General features: G+C 49.7%; 1 protein-coding gene across 2 annotated transcripts; it reads left to right on the forward strand.

The window, feature by feature from the left end:
- Positions 1–173: 173 nt before the first annotated feature.
- On the forward strand, positions 174–25,326 carry FHL3 (four and a half LIM domains 3). 2 transcript variants are annotated; one of them, XM_064398172.1, is made up of 6 exons: positions 174–308; positions 20,666–20,850; positions 20,928–21,102; positions 21,718–21,887; positions 22,049–22,235; positions 23,382–25,326. In XM_064398172.1, exons 2-6 carry the CDS (start codon positions 20,695–20,697, stop codon positions 23,531–23,533), a joined length of 840 nt encoding a protein of 279 aa, XP_064254242.1. In that variant the 5' UTR covers positions 174–308; positions 20,666–20,694; the 3' UTR covers positions 23,534–25,326. The 2 variants fall into 2 exon arrangements, with proteins under 2 accessions (XP_064254242.1, XP_064254243.1); XM_064398173.1 differs by having other exon boundaries at positions 181–308; positions 20,669–20,850.
- The last annotated feature ends 813 nt before the right edge of the window (positions 25,327–26,139 follow it).

The raw sequence follows: 26,139 nt of genomic DNA on the forward strand, positions 1-26,139 counted from the left end.
GCCCGCAGCCCTCCCGCGGAGCTGCCGTTCCCGCCGGAGCCGCCGCCTCGGGCCGGGGCTCATCCCGCTGCCGGCCGCACGGGGAGCACCGCGGCGGGACCGGCCCGCTGCCCCCGCCGGTGGAGGAGGCGGCGCAGCGCCTCCCGCCGCCCCAGCGCCGTGCTGGGCGGGCACCGGCCCCGCGCCGCCCCCGGCCCCGCCCCGGGCCGCGCTCCGCGCTCGCGGCTGAGGAGCGGCTCCGAGCAGAGCCGGGTCTGCCCAGCGCCGCGGCACCCAGAGCGGCTCCGCGGCTCCGCCACGCCGAGCAGGTGGGTCAGGTCGGGCCGGGCCGGGCCGGGAGGCTGTGGCTGTGGCTGTGGCTGTGGCTGTGGCTGTGGCTGCCCGCTGTGGCCCCGCAGCTTTGGCGGGTCGGGCGGTGGCGGGATGCCCTGGGGGCTGAGGGGAAGGCTCCGTGTCCCCGGTGCCGGCTGGGCTCGCGGCGTCCCCCGCAGCCTGCCGCGGGCACGGCGGCGGTACAGGGAGCTCGCTGGCCGCAGGGCTCTGCCCCGGCGGCGCGATGCACTCCGCTTTCCGCAAGGAGAAAAGCGCAGGCTTCGGGCCGTGCCCCTTTGCCAGACTGCGAAGTTGAGAGCTTGAGCAGGGTTTTATGAGGAGAGTACTGAGACTTTACCCGACCAGCAGACCCGGGACTAAACTATAACCAAATGCTCAAATGTAGCACAGGAAAATGTTCAGCACATCTGGAGTGATTGCTTTTTTTCCAGAGAATCCCAGGGAAGCTATGGGAGAAGACTCTAAGCCTGGCTTTGTGTGTGTGTTAGACAAAGACTCGGAAGTCACAGTTTGGATCTCACTGTAAAAAATAGCTCAGGATCTTTGCAATTTTCTTTTTCCTCAACACGGTTATGTTTCAGATTTTGTTCTCTTGCAGGTAACTTTTTACTGTTTTCTTTATTCGTTTCCAGTTCTGTACTTGTGGTTACCTTAACCACTGACATTCTCATGGGAACTCATGGGGATGTTAGATAAACTTTTCCAGTTAGGCTGGGTGAAGCATGGTGGTAGGAATTTCTCTCCACAGGCTTGCAACACAAACGAATGGCATGTGCCAGGGTTACGGATCTTCACAGAGCAGGGATTTGATACTCAGGTCTCTTTACTTAAATCTGAACTTGCTGTGTCCAGTGTTTCCCAGTTTTGAAAACAATAAAGGAATCTTTCCAAAGTAGAAAACCTATTCCTAGGAGCAGAGGAAAGGGCAAAGCTCTGGTGGATGCAGCATCCTGGCTTCTAGGAAGAGTGAAGTGACATTCCTTTTACTTTTCTGACTCCTCTACCTAGCATTAGAAATCTGTGGCTCTCCTAGCTGCCCAGGTGTTAAAGCTGCTTTATTTCCCTGATTTGCTTTGTCAATACGTGGTTTAACTTCATGATAGGCAGAGAGGAAAGAGGAAGTCTGACATTTCTCCTATCTTACTTTTGTGCCATCCTCTTTCCTTTTCCTAACATGGAGACTGTATTGTTCACTTGCTTTTTTTCTTGCTGACCACTTCCTTTGAGACACAGAATTGTCAGCAGTAGTTTTATTCTTACCCAGCTCAGTCTGTAATTTTGCACACTTTTTGAAATGGTGGCATAGCACAGGAGACAAAAATATAGGCGATATGGTTAGTTGTGGGTACTAATTATAGCAGATGCTGTACAGCAAAAAGTATGTTTTGGAGTATGAATCTGTGCATAGGGACACACTGAAGGCAGGGCAGTGTTTGGAAACAGCCAGAATTCCCTTGCAGGGAGACCCTCTGAACTGTTCCATGATCTCAGCTTCTGGAGCATCCCTGTCTCTCTGTCTTGGATTTTTTGATATGCCTCTTGGGGTAAAATCTGTGCTTTTCCCCTGCCTGCAGAACAGCATCTGAAGAGCTGAGCGGTGGGTAGGGTGCTGAGGGTCTCACTGTGGTTCCCCAGTCTTTGGGAGGACAGGAGGTGGCTGCTGCTCCTGCAGCACATCTGCCCTCAGCTCAGCTCCTGGTTTGCACTGTGGTTTCTGCTGGAGCAGGTGCTGGAGCAGCCCTGCTGTCCCAGAACTCAGCAGGCTGTAGGATAGCTCACCTTTCCCAGGTCATCCTGTCCTGGGGAGGAAAGGCAGGAGTCTCTTTCCTGGCTGGTATCATGGTGTCCCTGATGACACATGGGTTTTGTCTGTAGTGTACCAGTCTTGCATGACTCTAGGCAGTATTCACTGGTTGTCAGTTGATTTCTGAGGGGTATGACTTTAGCTATGTTCTTTTCTGGCTTTGGACATAGCAGCTTCAAGACTGAGGTGAGCCCTTAACTGATGGAGCCAGAAAAAACTTCCCTGCAGGCAGATTACCAAAATTCCCAGTGCACCAACTTTGGAAGCACTGTGTTCTGTTCCCAGCCAGGACTTGCTTGCTCTATTGCTTGCCTGATGAGGTAAGGTGCTTTCTGCTGTGTTCCTAATTGCAGCTGAGTTTCTGCTGTTACATGGTTGGCTGGTGTTTGAAATGCCAGCAGAAAGGTGGAAAAAATTGATTACTCTCAATACCCAAAGTGTTTCCAACACCGTCTTCCTTAAAAAGGACTTTTATGGTAATTGTAGCACTGATGCAGAAGATTTTCATGGTGGTGCACCAGGATCCTCATTGATGTCTGTAGGATTTTTGCTGCCTGTACCTTACATGAGGCTGTGCTTGATGAGCCACAGTTAATGCAGCAACCTCAGGAGAGAGACAGGAGTTAAACCTTGTTGCTCTGCTTCGCCTTTTGTGTGATAAAGAAGTTACCCAGAAAACTGGGGTCTGGCTGCTCTGAATAAAAACTAAACCTCTTAACGCGACAAACAGCTCCTTAATTCCTTTCAATTGCTCGAGTAAGAAATAATTTCTCCTGTGGTGTTCAGTATCCCTGGTTGAGATGTGCTGCTCATGCCCACCACAGTGCCCAGGTGCATGGGCAGGAAGGTGCTGCCAATGCTGCTCAGAGTGCAAGTGGCTCATTCCTTAGGGGACTTTGCTTCTGCTGAAATAGGTGCAATTTCTATGAGCAAACTGGAAAAATTCAGAGAGAACTTCATCAAAATCAATTTAAGCATTTTACTCTGGCGGGTTTTTCTTCAAAAGGAGGGGATAGCTGTAACCCTAAACACCAGCTGTATCTAGGAAAGGAAGAAGACCATTTGTTAGGGGGCAGAAAAGCTTTATCAGTAGTATTTAATCCTCAAATTACTACTACCAGGAGCTTCAGGGTCACTTTTAAAGTGAGGTTGTGGCAGGAGGGCCAAGCTGCACAGGCTGTTTGGGTTTTGTGGCTGCTCTCTGGGAAGCTGCTGCTGTGGGCACTGTCCTGCAGCCACTCACCAGCGAGGAGGGGGCATTTCCCACCAGGGCTGGGGTGTGTTTACTGGACTCTGTCTGCTCTGAGGTGGGAAAAGGAAAATACTTCATTCTGTGGAGATGTAGTTGCTGAAAAAAGTCCTCGGTCTTTGTTTCTTCTCTTCCTTCCGTTTTGCTCTGGTTTTACCAGGTGTAAAATACAATTGTCAACAGTTTACATGGAAAGGGAATGTCAGTTTTCCTGTTGAAGAAAATATCAAGGGTCTGATTGTGAAAGGAAAGGGGAAATTAAAGAATGCCACATGGCTTCCACCTTCCTGTATTTCACCCCAGCAGAACTGACCACTTTGTCTGCTGATACTTGATAAATTGAGAACAATTTTAACAAATGATTCTGCCCTTACTCACAGGGGCCACCAAGAAAATAATATTACTCTGGGAGGAATCAGAAGGATACGTTCATTAGGACTAAATTAATAATGAAGAATTATTTAGTAATGTCTTAACACAGGATCCAAAGAACAATAGAATAAAAATCCTGAAATTTATGTTCTTGTTCTTAGTGTAGTCTCACTTTAACTTGATTTGGCCTGTGGTCATCTGATTGTTAATACATTTCGATTTTTTACTTGCCTCTGAATATGTTACCGTAGATATTGCCACATTTACAAACTGCAGAGTTATGTTATGTGAAGTATTTTGAACTTCCCAAAAACAACAACAACAAAAAAAAACCAAACCAACCCAAAAACAAAACAAAAAAAAACCCCAAAAAAATAACACCACAAATCAGCAGCATGGATAGATATTAATTCTGGACCCTTCTTTTTGGTGTCATGGCTGGAACAGCAGTTTGTTCATGTTTATGGCCAATCTGCCCAGTGCCAGCTCTGCTCAGGAATATAAATTATCTTCCAGCACCAACTTGGTGCTGATGCCAAGGACACGATCTTGACTGCTTCCTAACTTAGCTTTGAACATCTGAGCTGTGAGGAATGAGGAATGTGCTGCATCTAACCTGGAGCTGTTGGCGGCCACCAATGTCATGAATCCGGTGAGTGGAGAAGCCAGCGCAGGTGACTGGACAGCTGGAGCTGTTTTCTCTACACAGGAGGGGCAAAGAGAACTCTGAATAGCTCAAGGAAATGCTTGGTGTTGTTTGAACAGTCAGAGATCTGCTTCCCTAGTGCTTCCTCCAGCACATGTTACACTTGACCCTGCCAGCGCTCCACGCCAATAGGAGTCAAGTCTTTGTCCCCAGTGGTAGATTAAACTGCTTGGCCATTGTTGCAAGTCCAAGATTTTCCTCTCTCACCCTGTTTAAATGACTGCTTGGATGTGCAGCCAAAGTAAATATGAGCTAATAAAAACTAGAGATAACACATTCAGAATAGTTGTTACCGACTAACTGTAGCACAAAGAGGCACAAGTTTTGCTGGCAGCTTTTCTGCTTAAGTTTTGAAGCTCAATTACCTGAAAAAGAATTGGTATGGATCAAGTATAACTTCCTTTCTATTGCAAAAGGGGAACTGTATCTGTATTCATGTGTATCTTTGGAGTAAGAAAAGCATCTGTTAGGCTGCTGAGGCTGTGGTGTTTGCCTTGCAAGGTATAGTGCACCAGCCCCAAATGGACACTGCCTCACCTGAAAGCTGGAAGTGCTGTGGCAGGGCATGCATCTTCAGAATACTCTTCTATACCTCCCCACAGTCACTCTCCTTGTTGGCAATAAATGCATTTTCAATTGACTTTTTCAGTTCCTCAGCACACAGCCTGTGAGGGCCACTGCTGTAAGATAGCACTGAGATCCATAGTCTGCTAGGGGTTGGAAGGAATGGAGATATTTACCTGGCTCTTGGAAGTGCCCCAGCTTACAGTAAAGGGAAGAATGAGGTTGGGGGAGTATCCCATCCCTGTGGAGGGGATATCCCACACAGCGGAGTGACAGGGATGGGATTGCCCCTGTATTCCTGTCATGCAGTGCAGTTGGACACCTGAGTTACAGCTGCTGCTGTAGTGAGGAGCTGGGAGGTCTGTAATTTTTTGGGATTAAGGCTGCTTTAAGAGCCTGCGTGTTACCAGCACACATACTCACTGTGTGTCTGGAGAGGGCTGACCTACTGGAGTCCTTCTGCAGTGGCTTTCTTTGCTTTTCCCTTCCTGAGGCCTTTGGCTCTGGATTCAGTGTGGTCCTGCACTGTGTCCTTCAGCCCCTTCTGCAGTGGAATGGTCTGTGATGACCAAAGGGTTAGAGAAACTGAGGGCTGAGAGTGTGGTATGGCATTAAAGGATTAATGGCTACTGAGCAGTAATTACCATAAATTATGCAGACTAAGTCCAGATCTAGGAACAGTTTTACCTCTTTAATTCCAAGCCAGTCGTGGCTCATGCTGACAGCACACCTGGAAATGAGGTAACTGAGTAATCTGCCCACATTGTTCAGATCTGCTGGGGCTTGGGCACTGACTTAGTATGTGTTTTCCTTGCTCCTGGGCAACCTTTGTTCTCCTGCAGCCAGGAAGCCTCCCTGATGGGATAAGACAGGGTGCTTCTGTTCCTTTCTTGAGAAGGACGCTGTTAATTCACCTATGGTGTGACTTCCCTGTGAAATTCCCTTCCCAGATGCAAAGATCTCACTGTTATTGCAGTACGAGATGGAAACACTTCCAGTGCTGCCTGAACATGTTATTTAGGTCAGTTGCAAGGAAGATGGCAATGTGAATCAGAGGAGTTGGAAGAGAAAGAAAGTCATTAGACAGCACCTTGCCATCCCCTGCCAATGCGGGGATTTTCTCTGCTGACGCAGAAGCACGGCTGGAGCACACATTAATTGTCTTGTGCTCCTGGTATGGTGCTGTGCCTGGGGAGCTGGACTGGCAATGAACCAGGGCCTGCAAAGACAGACCCTACCTTTGCCAGTCTGCACCAGCACCTAGATCCTGGTGGGTGCATGAACTAATCTCTGAAAGAGAGAAACAAGGTCTCCTTATCGCTCTGGAAAATGAGATATATCAGGATCATTGGCCTGACTGCATCCATTTTGGGTGAATGAGCCTCCAGAGGTGGTTTTACAGAGGCATGTTCATCATGTTGTTGTAATGTTGACCAGAGCAGCTCAGGGGATGTTCCCATCCCAGTAATGGGCATGTGGTGCCCAGTGCACTGCAGCAGCTCCCAGGGAATTCAGCAGAGCCAAGGCTGAGTGTGCTGGCCAGCCTTGGGCTGGAGGGCTGTCTGTGATGGTGGGAAACCCCTGAAAATATCCCACTGGGCAAGGCTCTGCCAGGCACTCCGCTTCCCTTCCCAAAGGAAATAGCCTGAATTTACCCAGTGCTCTGTAGAGACCTGTAGGCTAAAACAAATTATTTTTACACAGTAGGAAACATTGAGACCAACCTTAACTGATGAAGCAATTTGCCAGCTTTTAGCCTCAAGGTCCCTAGTCCCTCAGGGCTTTCCAGCGTAAAGGCTTGGGTCGGTTTCCCAGAAAGATTCTCTTGGATATGTGCTTTTGGCTCATTACTAGCTGTTTTATTTTTCCAAGAGCCAGCTCTCGTTAGCTTCGTTCTCACAGCATTGTTTTCTTTCTAGAAGAAGCTTTTGCTGGCTCTCCTAAACTATTGCATGGGAATTGCTTACTAGCTTACATTTTTTTTGTTTGTTTTGACCCAAAGCTGTGCTTTGCTCCCCTCTGTAACACTGCCAGCATAATTTCCAGTCTCTTTTAAGCATATGTTTTGCAATAATATCTAAAGTCTTGGCTCCAAGTAACTGCCTTACAGAGAGATTAGTATCTTCTAACGAAGGAATTGAGAGGCAAATAGTGAGAACAAAAGCAATATCTTGAGAGCCTGTAAGACTATCCTGACCTTTCCCAAAGGCCTCAGCCTGGCCCTCAGTGTTCAGCAGATGGCAGAAATCAGGGTGGACTTTGATTTGTAGAGGCCTCTGCCTTGCCGCTGTGTTTGCGGGAAATGTGCTCAGCACATTGTGGCCATCTGGGCTTGACTGTACTATTCTGATAATCCCCAGGGAGCCTTCTCCAGCAAAGCTCATCCTTGATGGAAGTCCTCTCTGGCTGACCTTGTAGAAGGCTAGTATTAGCAGTGTGGGTTTTTGACATTTGACAGCAGCATTCCTCATAGAAAGAAAATGGGCTTGGGAAATGCTTTGTCCTGGCCAAGAAGAAAAGTGCCACTCACCAGGTATCCATGTGGGCACACTGCTGGAATTACACTAGAAAGTGAGGAGCTTAGTGTTAATATTTTCTAAACTTCAAGAGGAAGTGTTGCAGGAATGCAAAGGCCATCAGAAAACCAACTGGAAAATTGCCTTGCTTTAGATGGGAGAACCAGATGGGGGGGTTTAACCTGGAGCTGAGAGTCTCAGAATTGCAGGGGAGCTCAGTGACTGGCCATTCACAGGGAGACAAAGAGTCAGATGAGGGGGTCCTGGCAGGAGCTGGAATCTTCATCTGGATCTAAATGAAGATCTGCTTTTCAGAAGAACTGAGCTGGCTTTGTCTGAAATCAAAAGAATGATTGGGTGCTCAGCATCCCTGGAACTGAGAGGTCAAAATATAGGCTGCCAAATTCAGGAAATGAGGAAAGAACAAAACCAAACCCTCTCCCAGGCTGTGTTTGAGGCTGTAACTGCTTTGCCTCAGATATTTAGTATTTCAGGTGTGGGGGAGAGTATGGCAGCTTGAGTGGCCAGTCCCACGGGCAGTGCTGTCCTCAGGGAGCAGGATGTCTGCCCTGCACTGTGCATCTGGCAGTGTGTGCCTGATTTTGTTTCTAATCACACACTCTGCTCACGACCCACCCATGATGGGCTCTTGGACCTGTGGCACCCATTCTGCTCCCTCCTGCCTGTCCCTGGCCATCCATAGTGACAAATCTCACCCCTTTTCCTGACCTTTTGACTCTTCAGCTGTGCAGTGTGTGGAGCTTGCTCCAGGCTGCTTGTGACACAAACTCCCAGGAGAGTTTGTTTGTGTGATGGTGCCACAGAGGCTCCTCTCCACGTCTGTCCCGTGGCAGTTTGTCCCTGTGTTGCCCAGGCCAAAGGGACTCTCCTGCCTCTGGCTCTGCTGGCCAGCCCTCGTCAGCCACACTCTTGAGAAATCCTAGTGGAGATGTCGACCTGGCAGATGGAGGCTGTTACCTCATTCCACAAAAATGCTTTGTTATTGAGAAAATGGAAACTGTCTGAGGTTTGGGAGCTGAATAGAGTCATTGGTGTCTGTTTTAACCGCAGTTTAGTGGTGACTGCTCAAAAGTTCCCCTCTCTGAGCATTCCCTTTTCCTACACCCATAATCTTCAAGCCATTGGAGAGCTGCGATGACTTAACTCATTAGCTGAGCAAAACATGTTGAATGCTGCTGCATGCTCTGCAGAAACTTCACTAAAACCTCAACATCTTCCAGCAAAACAAAAATTATGAGCCAAGAAATAACCCTTTGCAAGCTGTTGGCTAGAGAAGTGTTCCCTATGGATACTCAGCAAAATTCAACTCTTTTTACAGTTTCAGCTGGGTGTCTTGTTTACTTGACTTTGAAAAGCTCTATGAAGATTGTGCAGGAACTTCTTGGAGAGAAAAGACATGCTTGGAGACTTGGGTTTGTAATTCTTAAACACGGGTATCTGAACCCCAGTCCTGAAGAGAAATTTCTTTTCATCAGTTTTTAAAAGCAGATTTCAACATTGTGGATTTGAGAGAGGAAAGACTAAAAACAGGGATTGAAGTCTTTGCAAGCTAGTTTTCATATTGCTGTGAATAATGACTTGGCTTAGCCCAGAAGAGCATTAACCTAAACACAGGCCTTGTTTTACTTAACTGATATTTGTGAAACTGGCATCTGATACCTCTTTTTGAGAACCTTTCATAGGCATTAATCAGCAGCACCCTAAGAGGACCAAGAGCAACAGCTTTTTGGAAATAAAATGAACACTTTATTTATGTATTTTTAAACTAATTAATCTTGGCAGGCCAAATGAATGTCTTCCAGCTGCTACAGATGGTTTTCACATGACTAAATATTTTGGTGTGTAGAAAAACCTAAAATAGTGGAACCACAAGATATTAAGTATTTAATTATTACCCTGGAATGTAAATATGACCTTGATATTTTAAATTTGTTTGCCCAAATTTCAAGTGTTCTCTTAGAAATCCATCAAACAATGCAGTTCTGATTTTGTTATCTGTAAAACAGAGTGACTACTCAGCATCTTCTCCAAATTTATTTAAATATCTGAGTGGGTTTTAGGAACAGGAATTTGCTTAACTGGAAAAATAATTCCAGCTGCTTGAGGCAGAACCCAGGATCGAGGTTTGAGATGTAATGGACTGGTTCTGTTCTAGATCCCTGCTTTCAGATTTTGCCATAAAAATCCTTTCTAGGCTCAGATCTGCCTCTTAAGGTCTTAAGGAAGTTTTTTAATATAAAATACACATTGTAAAAACAATTAGCAGTTATTTTTTAGCCTGTATCTTAGCCATTTAGAACACATTCTGGCCATGTGTTGTCCCTGTAGTTGTAAAGCAACCTTATTTCTTGAATGATCCAAGCCCATAAGATTTCCTTCATGTGAGTGTGTCAGAGGTGATTTCTGTTGTGGTTCAGGGCTGTGTGGCTGCAGATCATACACAACCTGCACATACACTCAGGCTTCTTGTCAGAAATGTCTTTTTGTAGTTCTTCTAATGAAACAAAAGAAAGGGAAACATATAAAATATGTATCTGAAAGGCCTAACCTTCAGCACAGTTGAAGACAAAAATTCTTCTCTGAGGTCCACACCTGATGTCACTGTTTCTGGATATTGCTCAAGATGGGGAGACAACAAAAAAATAATGGGTCCTAAGCTGTCCCTGAGAGCAAGAACTGCATTTGTCAGCATCATGAGCCCCAGTCAGTACCAGACTAAACTCCTGACTTTTGACCTCACCTTGGAATTCCACTGCCCTCATTTAGGGAAAACTTGGCTTTTTCCTTTCTTGAAAACTAACCCGTTTTGAACTGGTGCATAACTTCCTGGTGCTGCCCTATCCCAGTTCTGCCTGCCAGCTCAGCCTGCTCACTGCTAAACCCCAAGTTTAAATAGCAAGAGCAGCTAGCAGAGGCACGGTGTTGGTTGGGAGATCTGGGCTCTGGATTAGCTGTGCTCTGTGACAGCACAGCACTGTGTCTGTTACAGGGCTGGAAGGCACCTTAAAGACCACGTCCCTCTCTTCCTTCTCCTCCTCCCTTTTCTCCTGCTCCTCACAGAGTCAGGGTTGTGCAATCTATAGATGCAGGTGTGTACCCCACATTGGGTGTCGCAGTTTCCACTGACAGGGGTACGTGCTGCATCTCCAAAGGAGAAGAAAGATGGAACTTGGATCTTGGTTCCATTTTTAGTTCTACAGGCCATGCCTAGTGCCAGAACTCTCTGAGGTGCAAATCCCAGGAGGGAGATAGCATTACTCCCTGACCTGTGGGTATTACAAGGGTAAATAATGTTTTTGCTGCTGACAGCTGTTAGGGAATTGAGGAAGCCACAATCCAGTGAGAGGTGTGGGATGTCAGCTCTGGAAACTGAGGACTTTTTGCATTAATGATCTTGCACTGGATCATCACATATGTTTGTGTTGCTGGCAGTAGGGAATCAGGGAGCTAAACTCCTTCCCAGGTAAATCTTTAGTTTGTGTCCTTAAATTTGGATTATTTATTCTCATCTGCCTCTTTCCTTGGCACATGGACATTTTCAAAAAGAAAAGCTAGCATTTAAATCTAAAGGCATTTCAGTGGCTCCTTCTAGCTCATTGAACAGTTGGCATCAAGAAAATTGCTGAGTGCCTAACTCAGAACATTCTGGAATACATAGACTAGTAGTGGAATCACCAAGAGTCATTAAAAGCAAAAAGTGCACAGCGTGTTTTGCATCTATCTCAGCCAAGAAAAGTTTTATTTCTGCTATTTCACAACGCTATGCAAACACCATATAACTCACAGAAAGATTAAATCTGGCCCAATGTGCATGTGCAGAAGTGTTGGATGTGTTGCTCTTGGAGAGGCCAGAGCTGAGTGTGGGAAATCATAACTGCACGTCAGGTTGGTGAAGGTGCACAGATTGTGTTGTGCTTCGTGCTGTGTGAAACAGCAATAACTACAGGGTGATGAAATAATGCTTTCAGGTCTTGATAGCTTGGAGTTTTAATTTTAGAAGAAGATGTAGAGCAGAACTTTGAATAAAGATGGAAGAGGGAAATGCAGAGACCTTGAATGATGAGTAGATCAGGCTGTTTGAGCCACAGTAACCCTTTCAAGTGACAGTCCAGGTTCTGCTGCTCATCTTGTTAGCATCTGATTTGGTAAATCAGGCTGATAATGATGTTCATGAGTTTTTCACTTTATGTTAGGAGTTTTGCTTCTTCTCTTTTGTTTTTTCTATCATGACGTACGTTTAGCAATAGAAAGGCTTTGGAAGTGAAATACGTCTACACAAAACTGGAAAATTTCTCTTGTGAAAATTTAGAGTAACTTATTGCAAGTGTCCAATTTCTAGTCACAAGTAATGACATTTAAACCCCTGTAGGAAATACAATCCCTGTGCTGATGTCAGCCTTGGTTTATGATGTGAGTACTTTTGTTGCTGGACAAGCACTTGAATGTTTGCTGGTGAAGTGATGATTTACTCAGTGAGAGTGTCTGGCTGGTGGCACCTGCTGTAGCTGGCTGAGGTGAGGGTAGAGGAGCACCCTGGCACAGCTGGGTTCCTGCTGCTCCATCGCTTTCAGCAATGCAAGGTAACACAATGCAAGGTAACACAATTGGGCTGAGCTTTTGTGGCCGGGGTTTGCCAGTTTGGGACAAATAGCTTGTAAATGGAGCACTTTTGTTCTGATAGTTCCAGAACAGAGGGAGGGTTGTTGGCATTGCAGCGAAGCCCCTGATCCCCAGGCTGCTTGAGCATGTGAACAGCTTTGGGAACTTTTTCCCAATAGTCAGAGTGCACATCAGCATCAATGAATGTGGAGCAGAGAAACAGGCATTGCTTCACATCTGCTGCTTCAGGGCCTGAGACAGCAGCTCTTCCTGGTCTTCAGCTGAAAGGTGCTAAGAGAGGAGCCTCTCTTAGTGAAAATTCTGGTCTTTCTGAGCCTTTTTAACCTGTGGGAGATGTGCTTCATGTAGGTTTCCTTGTAAATCCCAGATGGGAATTAAAGAATGAGATTCTGAAAAGGAGCCACAGACCTGGAGCAGGGACTGTTAATCTTGTTACTTTTCTGTTCATGTGGGATTTTTTTTTCTGTAAAGGAACAGCTTTTCCTCTCTTTCTGAGTTTTTAGGCACAGTCAGTCCACATGTTTACTGAGCTGCCTGCCAGCAGCAGCTCCAGTTCTGAGATAGACATGTCCAGTCGGCAGGGGCATGGGGTTGGAAACTCCACGTGTAGCTGCGTGATATAAAGGCATTCATACATTTTGTGGGCATTTATGTCCCTTAAAATAACTGTTTCCACATAGTCTTTTGGATGTGGCACAGTTTTCCCTTTCGTGGGTGCCACCAAAGACTATTTCTGCACAGAAACAGCAGCGCTTGTTGCATCTTGCAAATTTCCTTTTAGCACTTGCAAGGAGTTACTTTGTAGAGATATTATGCAAAATACGTGACAATTGCAACTGATGGATTCTATTATTTGAATTTTGCAGTACTTAAGAGTCATTTTAAGGGTGTCAGTGAGAACGGTTTGAAGATAACCAGCTCTGTATCGTGAAAGTGAATGACACGTGCTGGCCAGATCACCTGGCAGAGAAGTCTTCAGTCACAGGAGGGAACTTGTTCCACTTTTCCCCTGGCTGGAAGGTGTTCCCTTCCCCTCCCAGCCATGCCATCTGTCCCCTTTGCTGGGCTGTGCTGCCCTTGAGAGCGCTGCCCTGTTTGGGGAGGGCTGCAGCTGGCACTCGCAGCATCTCCCGGGCAACAGAAGATCCTCGGTTTTGTTTCGGACAACCGTCAAGCCAAGCCGTTCCCGGGCTGGTAACATGAGACAATTTGTCTTTTGCCAGGACTCAGTCCTCCCCCAGATTTAGAAGCTGCTCGCATGCTTCGTGCTGCAGGGCTGGCATTGCCTTTGCTCGCGAGGGACACCAGCAGCTGTAAAAAGCACTTTATAGGGAGGCTGTCCGTGTGCCTCCAAGAGCCAGCACAGGTGGGGAGGCCCTCGGGGAGTGCACAAGTGCCACTGCAGCGTCTCCTGTCACCTTCCCGGCTTTCTCTTCCCTCTGCTGATTTTGGAGAGCCCCGAAAAGCACAAAAGTGCCAGGGCTCAGATGCACATTAGCTCTCTCCATCAATAGATCTGCTTATATGCAAGAGACCAACTGTAAATGCTTGTGTTTGGGAGGCAAAGAATCAAATCGGAAGAGGGAGGATTTTGACCAAATTTGGTGAAAAAATTCACTTTGCCCTTTAAGTAATAGGCGTGCATTAAATAAAGCATGTCTGGGATATGTGTCTTTTGCTGCTACTGGAAGTCAAAGTTGCTTTGTTTATTGAAAAGAAACATGAAGCTGAGCAGAGCCTTCATCAGCAAAAGAGCTTTCAGGCTTGCTGGGGAGACAGGGAATAGGGGACTGGGCTCAAATGGTACAGGTTGGTTTTCAGCACGTGAGCAAAAAACACCATCACAAGGGCTGTGTCCAGTGCTTGAGGCAGTCCCTTGATTGCCTTTTTGGGCAAAACAGGGATAATCTCACAAGAATGTTTTATTAAGGACTGCAAAAAGCTTTGTAAGTACTAACTTAAACTATATATCAACTCAGAAATAAGAATGGCTTCATCCTCAGTTTAAAAAGCAGCTGTCTCTAAGGGAAGGAAAAGTGCAAACTACAGTGTAAGGATTCAGTTGTGAGAGAACTTCAGGGAAATAGAGCGGAATTACATTATTTTGCAGTAGTAGCTACATTGAGATGCACAGGCCCCAAGAACTAGCAACTAGAGCAGTCAGATTATTTTTTCTGCATATAGGCTGTGATGTCTGTTTGAGTTGCAGATTCTTGTGTACTGAGCTGATCCAAGATGAAGGTACATTGGCCTCAGTGTGCAGTTAGTCATTTCCTGTCACGCTTTCATGTTTGAATTCTGTTGTACTGCATATGACCTTTATTTTGTGGGGCAAAGAGATCTTGAAAACACGATTGCCAGGAATCCTCAGATTGTTAAGTTGGATAAGCAGTGAGGCATTGATATATATGGCTGTGGGTTGCATGGGCATAAACCAATTCAGTCCAAAATTAACCTTTCAATGCTAGATTGTAGCGTGCTCACAGCATGGTTATTGGGAGTAATTGCACACCTGTCCCTTGCTCCTTTTTGAGAACTGACAGGAGCAGCCCTTTCCCTGGACTGCAGCTCCTGCTCCTCCGATCACACCAAAGCTCCTGTGATCAGTCACATTCCCTGAAACTTGGCTTCAGCATCTTTCTTCCTCTTATGGCCACTGTGACCATGTGTGCAGCTGCTGCCCTCAGCCAACCCCTGCCTCGGTGGTAGCTGTGCCTGGCTGCCAGTGTCCCCTGCTTGTCACTGGCACGTGGCAGGAAAGGTACCTGTCACGAGGAGCCTCTCTTTTCTCTGCAGCCTCCTCAGAGACTAGCCAGAATCTCTCCTAGCATGATTTTAAGCCTTAGGTTTTGTAACTGCCTCACAGAAGGGTCTGTGTTGAGCTGGCCAGAAGTTTCTGGAGTGTTCCTATCTTGCTCCTCTGCTCTCAGACTTGTTCCATCTGTTAATGGTCTGTTTGAATGTTATGGGTCCAAAGTGCCCAAATGACTTCAATTCCTGACTTCCTGTTGAGTGCACAGAATTTGCTTACTTTCTGCTCATTTCGAATAAGATTAACAGTTGATCTCTTGAGCAAACATTCCAATTTAATGTCAGCAGAATGACATAGGCTGCCTGCTCTGCGTGTTCCCAAATAGTTTTACTGCTGTTAGCTACACCTCTGAAAGACCAAGATTTTGTTCAGAACCTAAAATGGTTAGTTAACCCCTACACGATTAGTAATAAATTTTTAACTCTGAAATCATTCCCTCTTTTTTTTTCCTTGACAGAGTTTTTATTTTTATGGTTGCGTAGTAGGGACTCTTCAGCTTCTTTCTCCAACCCTGGTAGAATTAGCTTTCCTTAAAGAAAGTAAGTCCAGAGCAAGTGCTGGATTGTCTCTTGTGCCTCTGCCTGTGCTGTGGGTACCTCAGGAGCCCAGCACAGCAGTGCTGGCAGCTTGCCCTTGCTCACCTTGGACCGGGTGTGATGTCTCTGTCACAGCTTCCTGCAGGCACCCCCGGGCAGGCTGGGGGCTGGAGGCAGGTGTGATTTTCTTACTGATTGCATTCTGTTTAAGAGTACAATCAGACATTTATGGGATAGGTGTGGTTTTGGCACTGTCCTTTATCTGTATGCAGAGCTGCCAGGAGCAGGCTGTGATATGGCTTTGTTCTTTGAATGGGGCAACTCAAAGATCCCTCCTGAACAATGGGAAACCCTTATTTATCATTCTAAGACTCAGTTAAAGTCATGCAACAGTTTAGGTCTTGTGGCTTCTCAGATTCTGCTTCTTCAGATTTAACGGATTCTGCTGCTTCTTCCTCACAAAGCTGTGGGCATTTTCAGGAAGCTGCTTACCTTTCTGACAGCAAGTTATTTTATTTGAAATGCAAGGTGGTTCTTTGCAGTGCTGCCAGCCGTTTTACTCAATCTGTTGCACAGCCTGGAGCAGCCCATGACGGCTGTGGGCAGGAGGGTGTCCTGCCCGTGCTTGGGGGAAAGGCTGAGGTGCAGCTTGCTCAGCACATGCATGAGCACAACGCCCCACTGGTGCAGGGAGGCTGTGGCCATACACCCAGCTGATCTGCTTATCTCCTGCCTCTGAGGCTGACTGTAAGAACCAAACTTTCCCTGTGTGTTGGAGAAATGAGCTGCAGCATCCTCTGGTTGTGCTGGTGATGAGGAAGCTGCCGTGTGAGGCCTGTGGATGTCCTGATGGTCCCTGCAAAGAATCCTTGCCACGCTGGAACCCTCCTTCCTAGTTAGATTTCAGAGCTGTCCTGGGGAAGGCTGAGGCTGGAAGGCAGCTTGGAGGCAAGAGCTGAGGGCAGGAAGTGACTCAGTGGTGCTGCAAGCAGGCGGGTGAAGGTCTGGTGCAACTCTGCTCCCAAGGGTGCCCCATGCAGGCTGGGTCACCCTGAGGGAGCACTGGCACCTCTCCCCAGCTGCCTCAAGCTCTCCTCTGACAGCCCTGGGGATGCTGCAGGTCTGCAGCAGCGCTGGTTTGGGAGCAGAGTGACAGGGCACAGTGAGTGTGGAGGAGCCCCCACAGCACCCCAGGGAGCTGGCCCTACCCCCAGGAACCTGGGCTGGCCTGGGGCCAGGGTGCACAGTGACCCTGTGCAGATCCCCAGGAGTGGTGTCAGCAAACGTGGAGTGAAAGCACTCCCAGCATAACGGAGGGGCTGGAGCTGCTCCTCAGAGCAAGCAGCTGGTTTGCCTTTTAGGGTCGGCAGCAAGCAGAAACAATTTCATGCAGATTCCAGGACCCATAATGGTTCTGGAAAGCTAGCAGGAACAAAAAGTGTTCTTCTCCTCTGCTGACCTTGGAGTGCTTTGGGGACTGTCTTTCAAAGCCATGTCCCTGGACGGTTTCATCCTTACATGGGGAATACTTGCCTGCCCCAGTGAGGTGGTGCTTTCTCTTCTGTGTATGTTTAGGTGTGAACTGCAATTGCTTATATTTATGCTTAGACAGCCGTGGGGAGGTGAGAATAGGCAGGGACCTGACAGACAGTCAAAAGCAGGTCTTTTCCTATGTCCTGGAAAGATGAAGTGTTTCCCTAGGAATAGCCCCATGGATTACTCTGGGGTGACTCTGTGGAGCAGCTGGTTGTGAGCTGACAACAAACAAACTGGTGTGAAGTTACATGGGGTACAGCTTCACTGCACACACAAGACTCCACACCTAGGAGTTCACTGTAGGAGGAACCATCTCAAAAGGCCAGTTACTTTTCAGTGGTTGTGTGGATCAGGCCTTACTCTGCCTCATTTCATAACAAATCCCTGGTTTATCAGTGCTAAAATTAATGCAGTGATGTCCTGGGGATGTTGCTAAGCCATGGCTTCGGACAATGACACCAGGGTGGTGTTGGGTGCATGTTACTCTCTAATTAGAAAGTGGACTTTGCTGTGCTTCCTTGACAAATTGCTGACCTTTTCCATACATGAAGCTATTCTGAGCTCTGCTCCAGACTGATCAGATTTGCATCGTGGAACACTTTGAATGTTGTTTGTGAGTGAAGCTGTTGTTCCTAAAGCTGTTTGTTCACGGGCACAGGAGAGGAGCTGAGCTTCCTTTGCTCCATGAGCACAACTACATCTTTCAGAGAACTATAGGGAAAGAGGAGGCAGCTGGCAGGCATATATCTGTATTTATTTTTGCCCTCAAACAGCTAGTGAGACAGCTGAGCAATATCCCACATCCAGCTCCACCATCACCCTGTATAAGGGACCTGCTTCAGCAAGCCTTGTCCCCCCAGACCGGAGCCATCTGGCAATGCACAAACACTCTTATTTGCAACTGCAATCCCATCATTATAGGGCAACACCTTGGTTAGCATTTGAAGGCGTTCCTGACATCAGCCCAGCACACTCAACACACAGCTGATGTTTACAGGGTGGTGCAAAGGATGAGCACATGCTCGCTGGCACAAGAGTGATTGCCTATATTCTATGTCTGAGCCTCTATTAAAGGGGGTTTGAATGCATTTTAAAACTCCCTGTCCTTCATAAAGAAGGCAATTTCTAGGTTCATCATTACAATCACAGTAAGAATGGTGGGCTTTTCTACTATTTCTTTTACTCCATTTCTTTTGTCCCACCTTCCTCTTCCCGGTCTCACAGCACCACATCTCAGGGACGAAGATGCTGCGTTTGCTTTGGCGCTGCCCAGGCTTCAACACCCCTGCCCAGCTCTGCATCTGAGAGCAGAACAAAGGGAGCAAACAGCTTATCTAACACAAATAACCCTGAGCAAACTTCCTGGGCCTGTTCTTGTTCTGTTGAAAAGGCAGCACAAAGTCTGTTCCTGTGTGCAGCCTTGGCCACGTGAGGCTCCCAGGCCTGGCTCTGCTGCACCCCCAGCCTGGGGAGCAGCACTCAGCTCCCAGCGTGCAGCAAGAACACAGATTTGGGGAGAAACTGCTCCAAGTGGCCCACTGCCTTAGTGTCCTCCTTGGTTTATTGTTCCTGGAGGGGTTTGTTTTTCACTTCCTGTTCTGACAGCATCAGTCAGGGGTAGTGGTGCTCAGGAGGCTTATTGCTCATCACTGGTAAAATCCCAGCCTTCTTCATTCAGGTTGTTTTTCTTCCTTTGTGTCCTCTGAGTCTGTATTACTGGACCACAGAGCTAAAGTGCAGCCCATTGAGAAACATGGAAGTTCCCTGCTCTGGCAGTGCCTTAGCCTCTAATGAGCAGGAGTGCTCATTACAGGTCCTCTTAGCACAGACACACCTTGGAAAGTTCCCTTCACCAGGGCTGGGACAGGGGAGGAGGAGACCTGGAAATTTCATTTAATTCTTTGCCAGAGAGAAAGGTCCCAGGTAGCTTCAGGGAGCAAAGGCAAGTGGGGTGGCAGAGAGGGCAGCAGTGGGTGAGAAGCAGCCAGGAGCTGTGTGGGGGTCAGGGGAGCTGCTGCCCAGTCACAGGAGCTCCTCGGGGGTGCCCCAGAGGGGAGGACACTGGGGGGGACAGCACAAGGTGCAGCTCAGCACCCTGTACCAAACCCCCACGTGCCTGCCTTGTGCCCAGTAACAGACTGGGCATTGCCTTGTTCTGCAGGCACAGGGCTGCTGGCTGCAGCTTTGGGTGGAGCACTGGCCCCAGCCCGTGCTGCTGGCAGGGACAGGCTGTGGAGCTGCTCCTGCAGCCACAGCCACACAGGCTGGAGGGCACGGAGCGGGCAGTGGCCCGGGTGGCAGCTGGTAATGAGTGTCTGAAAAGGAACTTTGTTCCCCCTCACTTGGTCACGTAGCCATGTGGGAGCGCTGGATTTATTCTCCATCAGTCCTATCGGCACATACCAGGCTTGACAACAGCTGGGAGCTGTGTGGCTTGGCCAAGAATAGCCCTGGGGAGCTCTGGGCTGTGAGTCAGAGCTGTCTGGATCAGCTCCTGCCCTGGAGGCTGCCTCCCAACCTACAGCTGGCTGTGGGGAGGGGGTGCAGGGCTGCTAGGGAGCTCCCTGACCATTAAATGCTTAACTGCAGATTGAGCCGTAATTGCTCTCTGTGAAGTGGGTGGGTTTGTGAAGAACTCAGCAGTGGAGGTGCTCTGCAGCTGACAGCTCCCTTGAAACTCAATGGGCTTGTCTACACTTGACAGCAACCCGGGTTAAAGAAGGGTGTGATTTTGCAAGTGGAAAACTCCATGTTTAGGAATAACCAGGCTGAACAAAACAGGAGGAAGACAGGCTTGTTCTGGAGTTAATGCTCCAAAGAAAGCAAAGTAGTTCCACAAACCTGTTGTCTGTGAGGGAGATAAGCAGCAAGGAGAGATGTCAGGTCTCCTTCATGCCAAGCATCTGCCCCATAGCTTCTCCCTGGAGAGTGTTTGTAGTTGGAGCAGCACATGCAGAAGTTTGCTGGGACGAGGCTCCACAGCCAAGGCACAGAGCAGAATGCCCAATTCCTGCTTCCCTATGGAGCAGCTGCTTTAACCTCTGGAGAAGTTCCAGGGTTTGAGCTGCCAGCAGCTCCTCAGGCAGAGCTTTCAGCATTGGGAGGAACTCTGCTACTGACCACGCAGGGCTGAGCGTGGGTCTCTGAAGGGCAGCTGGGCACAGATCTCCCTTAGGGTGCCTGGCTCAGACATCACAGTGGACACACAACCACGTGGCATGTGCATGGTTTTGGTGCCAAACCAACACTTTTCATACAGGAAATTTCTCCCTTTTTATTTTACACTTCACTTCCCAGGATGGTAGCAAAGAGTGAGGAGCTTGGCTGCATGCTGACATGTCCAAGTTTTCTGAGTGGTGCCAAAGGTCTCCAGCTGTGAACTGAAGAATAAGGCTGAATCAAGGTTCATTGCAGGCCCTGGTGTCTGCAGGCTCTTGGGGAAGTGCATGCAGCCCCAGAGCAGGAGCACAGCGGGGTCTGTCCCCTGTGTGACAGCAGCTGGTGGCTCAGTGCAGGGACTCTGGAGGTGGCAGGGTTGCACAGGGACATCTTGGACAGCCCCAGCTGATACTGACCCACCCCTGCCCTGCTCTCAGCAGGTGAAGGAGGGCCTCAGACCGGCACCATGACAGAGTGCTTTGACTGTGACAACTGCAAGGAGTCCCTGTATGGGCGCAAGTACATCCAGATGGACAATGGCCCCTACTGCATCCCCTGCTACGACGCGCACTTCGCCAACACCTGCGACGAGTGCAAGGAGCTGATCGGCCACGACTGCAGGGTGAGTACAGGCCCTGCACACAAGCAGGCCAGTTCCCAAGGCCTTTGGTCCCCTCCTCACGCTGGCTGTCCTCCCAGGAGCTGTACTACGAGGACCGCCATTACCATGAGCACTGCTTCCGTTGCTTCCGCTGCGACCGCTCTCTGGCTGACGAGCCCTTCACCTGCCAGGGCAAGGAGCTGCTGTGCAACGACTGCTACTGCAGCGAGTTCTCCTCCAAGTGCATCGCCTGTGAGAAGACCGTCATGCCAGGTAGGAGCAGCTGGACTTGAGCGTTGCAGTTTGTTCCTGGCCCCTTGGTGTCAGTTGGGGCTGCAGGTCCAGCATGAGAGCAGCATGGAAGAGTTGGGTCTCTGTTTTCCTGCCCTTCTGTCCTTTGTTTGTCCAGCAAGATAGCACTGCTGGACAAGCTGTGATCTCCACAGCAGCCCCACAGCTATCTGTTCCCCTTTTTCATGGTGAAGTGAATGAGGGAGGAGATAACAAAGGGTTTCCTGGGCATTTTCTGCTGTGTGCTGACAAGAAGAGACAGAATGACTGAAGATGTGTGAGTGTCTCTGGAGAAGGCCTGAGGCAAAGGCGTGTGTGTCTTTACTTGGCTATTTTGGCACCATCTTCAGATGTAGTTACGTCAGGCATCTCTGCCATGGCCTTTGTGCCAGTGCTGGCGACATGTTCCTGCAGCCCTCCCCTTGTGGCTGTGCTGTGGGCCTGAAGCCCCCTCTCCATCTCCATGGTCCTGAATTGCCACGGGGAAGGGAACATAGATCCAGGTGCACAGGAGCACAGCTCACCCTGCCCAGCCCCCACATCCCTGTGTGCGTGTGTGTGCTGCTCCCTTCTGTCACTGCAGGGCTCTCTTTGCAGGCTCCCGTAAGCTGGAGTACAATGGACAGACCTGGCATGAGCATTGCTTCATATGCAGCAGCTGCCAGCAGCCCATCGGGTCACGGTCCTTCATCCCAGACAAGAAGGATTATTACTGTGTCCCCTGTTATGAGAGCAAGTTCGCTCCTCGCTGCACTCGATGCAAAAAGGTACGTGTGGCCTGAGAGCCCAGAGCCCCCAGCTCTGAGGCAGGGACAGGGAACTGCCTGCTCCTGCCTGAGCCCTGTCAGAGGAGGGTTCAGGTGCCATCACCCCGGCTGGGCTGTTTCCCTTTGCCTGTGTGTCACCAGCACGTGCTCTGTTCCTGCAGACCCTCACCAAGGGAGGAGTGACCTACCGGGATGAGCCCTGGCACAAGGAGTGCTTTGTCTGCACGGGCTGCAAGACCCCCTTGGCTGGGCAGCAGTTCACCTCCCAGGATGACAACCCGTACTGCATCAAGTGCTTTGGGAACCTCTATGCCAAGAAGTGCAGCGCCTGCACAAAGCCCATCACAGGTGAGCAGAGCAGCTCTCTGAGGAGCCCCGTGATGCAGTGGTCCTGGGGCTACTTCTGTCCCTTTGTCTGTGTCTCTCGCAGTGGTGAGCTGTGTCCTGTGGGAGGAATTCCTTCTACCCACAGGTAAAGGCTCCAAAGTGATTCCTCAGAGCATGATCTCATGTCTGTAGCTTGCCTTTTTTGATACTGATTGTCCTGTCCTGTGAAAAGGTTGTTCACACACAGGGAAAGCCTACAGCAGCAGCTGGTGCAGGGGAGTCTGGATCTGCTGTACCTGCCTAAGGCAGGGAAAGTAAGGGATCCTCTTCTGCAGAACCCCCTAAAAGAGTCTGTCTTCCTTCCTGCCCTCCCCCACTTGACCTTCCCCCTTGCAACTCCCAGGCTCTTGCTGCTGGGAAGGCCGGAGAAGCTGTGAATCAGCTGGTGACTCAGAGGATGATTGTGGCTGAGGACAGCTCCCAGGCACCCACTTCCCCTCTGGTCCTTATCAGTTTGTTGCCACCCTGGGGAGAAGAGGGTCACAGCTCACCAGTCCAACAACTGCCAGCAGAGAAAGGAAACTCCTGTGGAGCCTCTGCAGGAGCCTGGGCCTGAGCTGGTGGCAGAATGGGTCTTCCCAGGATTTGATTAAATCTCTGGAGAAGTTCCAGGGTTTGAGCAGCTAGCAGCCCCTCAGGCAGAGCTTTCAGCATTGTGGGGAACTCTGCTACTGACCACGCAGGGCTGAGCGTGGGTCTCTGAAGGGCAGCTGGGCACACAGATCTCCCTTAGGGTGCCAGGCTCTTAGACATCACAGTGGACACACAACCACGTGGCATGTGCATGGTTTTGGTGCCAAACCAAAACTTACCATGTTTGAAAAGTTCTGTCTGACTGTGATGGTGCAGCTCCTCTCCCAGCTCCTCCTAGGGGAGAAAATTGTGATTCTGGTCCAAATATATGAACCCTGCAAAGTCTGCTCTGAAGCAATATTAGTGCTTTTCCCCCACCGGAGTGGAGATTCGCATTATTTGATCCTGGGGTGTGTTTTGGGTGCCACCACCAGTGCCATGTGTAAAGACCTGACCTGGAGATGAGCAGTCTGTTCAGGAAGCTCATCCCAGTTTCCCTAGAGCCTCTGCCATTTCCCTCTGTCCCTCCCACAGGTTTTGGTGGTGGCAAATACGTCTCCTTTGAGGACCGTCACTGGCACCACAACTGCTTCAACTGCGCCCGCTGCAGCACCTCTCTGGTGGGGAAGGGCTTCATCCCCGACAACGACGAGATCCTGTGCCGCGACTGCAGCAGCGACCTATGAGCCCCCGAGGGCACGGCGGGGCAGGGCCTTCCCCTGTTCTTCAGGGCCTCTGTGCCAGGTGCCCCGGCAGCACTGCAGGGGCAGAGCACGAGGCACAGGAGATGGGGGCTGACCTGAGCCACGGCGTGTTCAGGGGGCCCCTGTGCCCCCTCCCTGAAGGCTACAGTACGCTGTGCTATGGCTCTGTGCAGTCAAAGCTAAATAAAGCTGAAAAAGGAGCTTCAAGACCCCCCCATTATTTACTCTTTCTTTTCGCTTCCAGTCTAACCAGGCACGAGCCCAGGCCTCCAGCTGAGCAAAGGGCAGGAGTGGCTTCGGCACTGGGCTGCAGGATCTGCATGCTGGCAAGCGTGTATCCACCCCTGGCACTGACCTCTCTTCTGACCTCTCTTCTTCCTCCGTGTGCTTCCCTCGCTCTGGGTGACACAAGGCAGTGTCTCGGGGCCATGCAGCTTGGCCATGCTGGCCTGTGTCACAGCTGGCTTTGCACAGCCTTCCCACATGCACAGCTGGCCCGGGCATGAAGGGCACTGTCTTCTGTTCTAGAGGTTTGGGGACACCAGGCTGGAGTTTGGCCAGGAGAAGAGCATACATCCTGTCAGATGGGATCCACCTCAGGAATTCTGTAGCACCTCACTCCTTGCAGGCCAGACCCTTTGCTCAGAATCTCCATGGCAGTGCTCTCTTAGCTGTGAATGAGGAGTTGAAGTCACTTGTAGGTACGGGGCATTCAGCCCACCCACACCTACCCCATTGCCATCCTGTGACCTCCCATGGCTGGGGTGGCTGAGCTGGAGCTGGGAGTGCTGGCCTGCTGATGCTCAGGTGCATCTGGCAGAGCCCTAGAGAAGGGCATGCTGAAGGCTGAGAGCACTCAGAGCTTTATTCCTTCTCCATTCCTCTCATGAGGATCCATGGGACGGGCACTGCTATCAGAGCCCAGCTGCCAGCAGCACTGGGAGCACCAGAGATCATTAATTCAGGGAAGGGAGAATTGCCCACAGACTGTGCCTGTGATTAGTAGCTGCTGGGAGGGTCTGCAGGAGCACAGGGCTGCAGCACAGAGAGCAGCTGAGGGGGCAGCAGGATGTCCACAACCTGCTCTTCCAGGGCTGCCTGTGTCCCCTGTGGTAGGCAGGGAGTGATGGCTCCTTCCAGCCACACTCATCCTTCCCTGTGTCCCAAACAAGATGCAAAGCAAAGACCATGGGTGGGGTGGGGGGTGGGGACAATAACTTTGCATTGCCCAGGTCCCAGTTGGCCCTAAGTGCAAAATAGGGTGTCTGGAGCCATCCCAGACTCACATGAGGCCTTGAGCAATCCTTGCCCAATGGCTGAGCTGGCCCTGGGCTACGGCCCCTCCCAGTGGGATGCTCATTCCTGCCTTGTCTCTACATCTTTCTGCTTCTGTCTCACTGGGACACTTTCCGACCCTGCTTTCCTGCTTAGTCAGCCACATGCTTTTCTGAAAACCTGTTCTTGTGGGTGTTTTTCCTTTTGTACTCATTTGTCATGAATATCCATCATTTTGTACACAACTACAGGATAAAGGGGCTAGCCCCCCACCCGGGCTTCACTTAGGAACAGAAAATGTTATGCATGTTGAAGTGTTATTACTCTGTGTCCAGATCCTTGTTGAATCCTTGTTTGGAAGCTTTGATGACAGCAAATCAGAGTTTGTGTGTTTGCTATTATGAGAGGAGCTTGGAGCCATCTCCAGAAGGAATTGTCCTAAACCTCAGCGTCCTCTGTATTTCCTACAGCTTTATACAATAAACAAACCATTTTCGTGACACTTTCTCTTGTGTGTCTCTTGAACAGCAGGCACAGGGCAGAGCACTGAGTGGGTGCTGGGCTCTGCTCAGCCTTGCCTCGCCCCTGATCCCATTCTGGGGATGGGCAACCTCAGTGCTCGTGCTGCCTTCCCAAAGCACAGCCCCCATCAGCCCTGTGGCTGTGGCAGAGCAACAGCATCTCCCTCCTCCCAGCAGGGTGGCTGCAGTGGCCTCCTGGGGCTGGGGGTGTCCATCTGTCCGTGCTTGCTGTCTGTACAGGCAGGCAGTTCCCCAGCAGGGCATGGGGTGCTGCTCTGTGTTGCAGGCTGGCTGTGGGATGGGATTGCTGCTGTGCAGAGCAGCCTCCCTGCCCTGCAGTGTGCCCTGCAGTGTGCACTGCCTGCTGACCCTGCCCTGTGCAGAGCAGCCTCCCTGCCCTGCACTGTGCACTGCTGCCCACAACACGACATTCCCAGGGCACTCCTCGGGTAGATGTTGCTGCAGCCTCCAGCCAGGATATCCGTGGTCCCTCTTGGCAGCCTTCCCTGAAGTGCTGCGTGCTCTTTACTCGTGTTTATCAGTCAGGGAGCCATTTATTCTCTAACATATGAAACTATTTTCCACAGATCCTTTACATTTACCAACAGCTGCCGTGACTTGCTCTGGGCTTGCCTGCTCCAGCCCTCCCAGCACAGTGGCTGGGCTCCCGTGGGTGCTGCTCCAGCGGCAGGATGGGCACAGCCCATGGGGTGCCTCTGCAGGACCATGGCACTGGTGTGTGCACATTCCTGCCTGCTCCAAGGGCTCTGCTCTGCTGCCTGATGGAGTTCT

The sequence above is a fragment of the Passer domesticus genome, chromosome 24 (assembly GCF_036417665.1).
Source record: "Passer domesticus isolate bPasDom1 chromosome 24, bPasDom1.hap1, whole genome shotgun sequence".
NCBI classification, from domain to species: domain Eukaryota; kingdom Metazoa; phylum Chordata; class Aves; order Passeriformes; family Passeridae; genus Passer; species Passer domesticus.

Excerpts from the sequence above, each read along its gene's own strand:
- FHL3 (XM_064398172.1), top strand. The coding sequence starts at position 20,695 with ATGACAGAGTGCTTTGACTGTGACAACTGCAAGGAGTCCCTGTATGGG. Across the intron at positions 21,103-21,717 it reads TGAGAAGACCGTCATGCCAG|GCTCCCGTAAGCTGGAGTAC; the intron begins GTAGGAGCAGCT and ends CTCTCTTTGCAG. Across the intron at positions 21,888-22,048 it reads GCTGCACTCGATGCAAAAAG|ACCCTCACCAAGGGAGGAGT; the intron begins GTACGTGTGGCC and ends CTGTTCCTGCAG.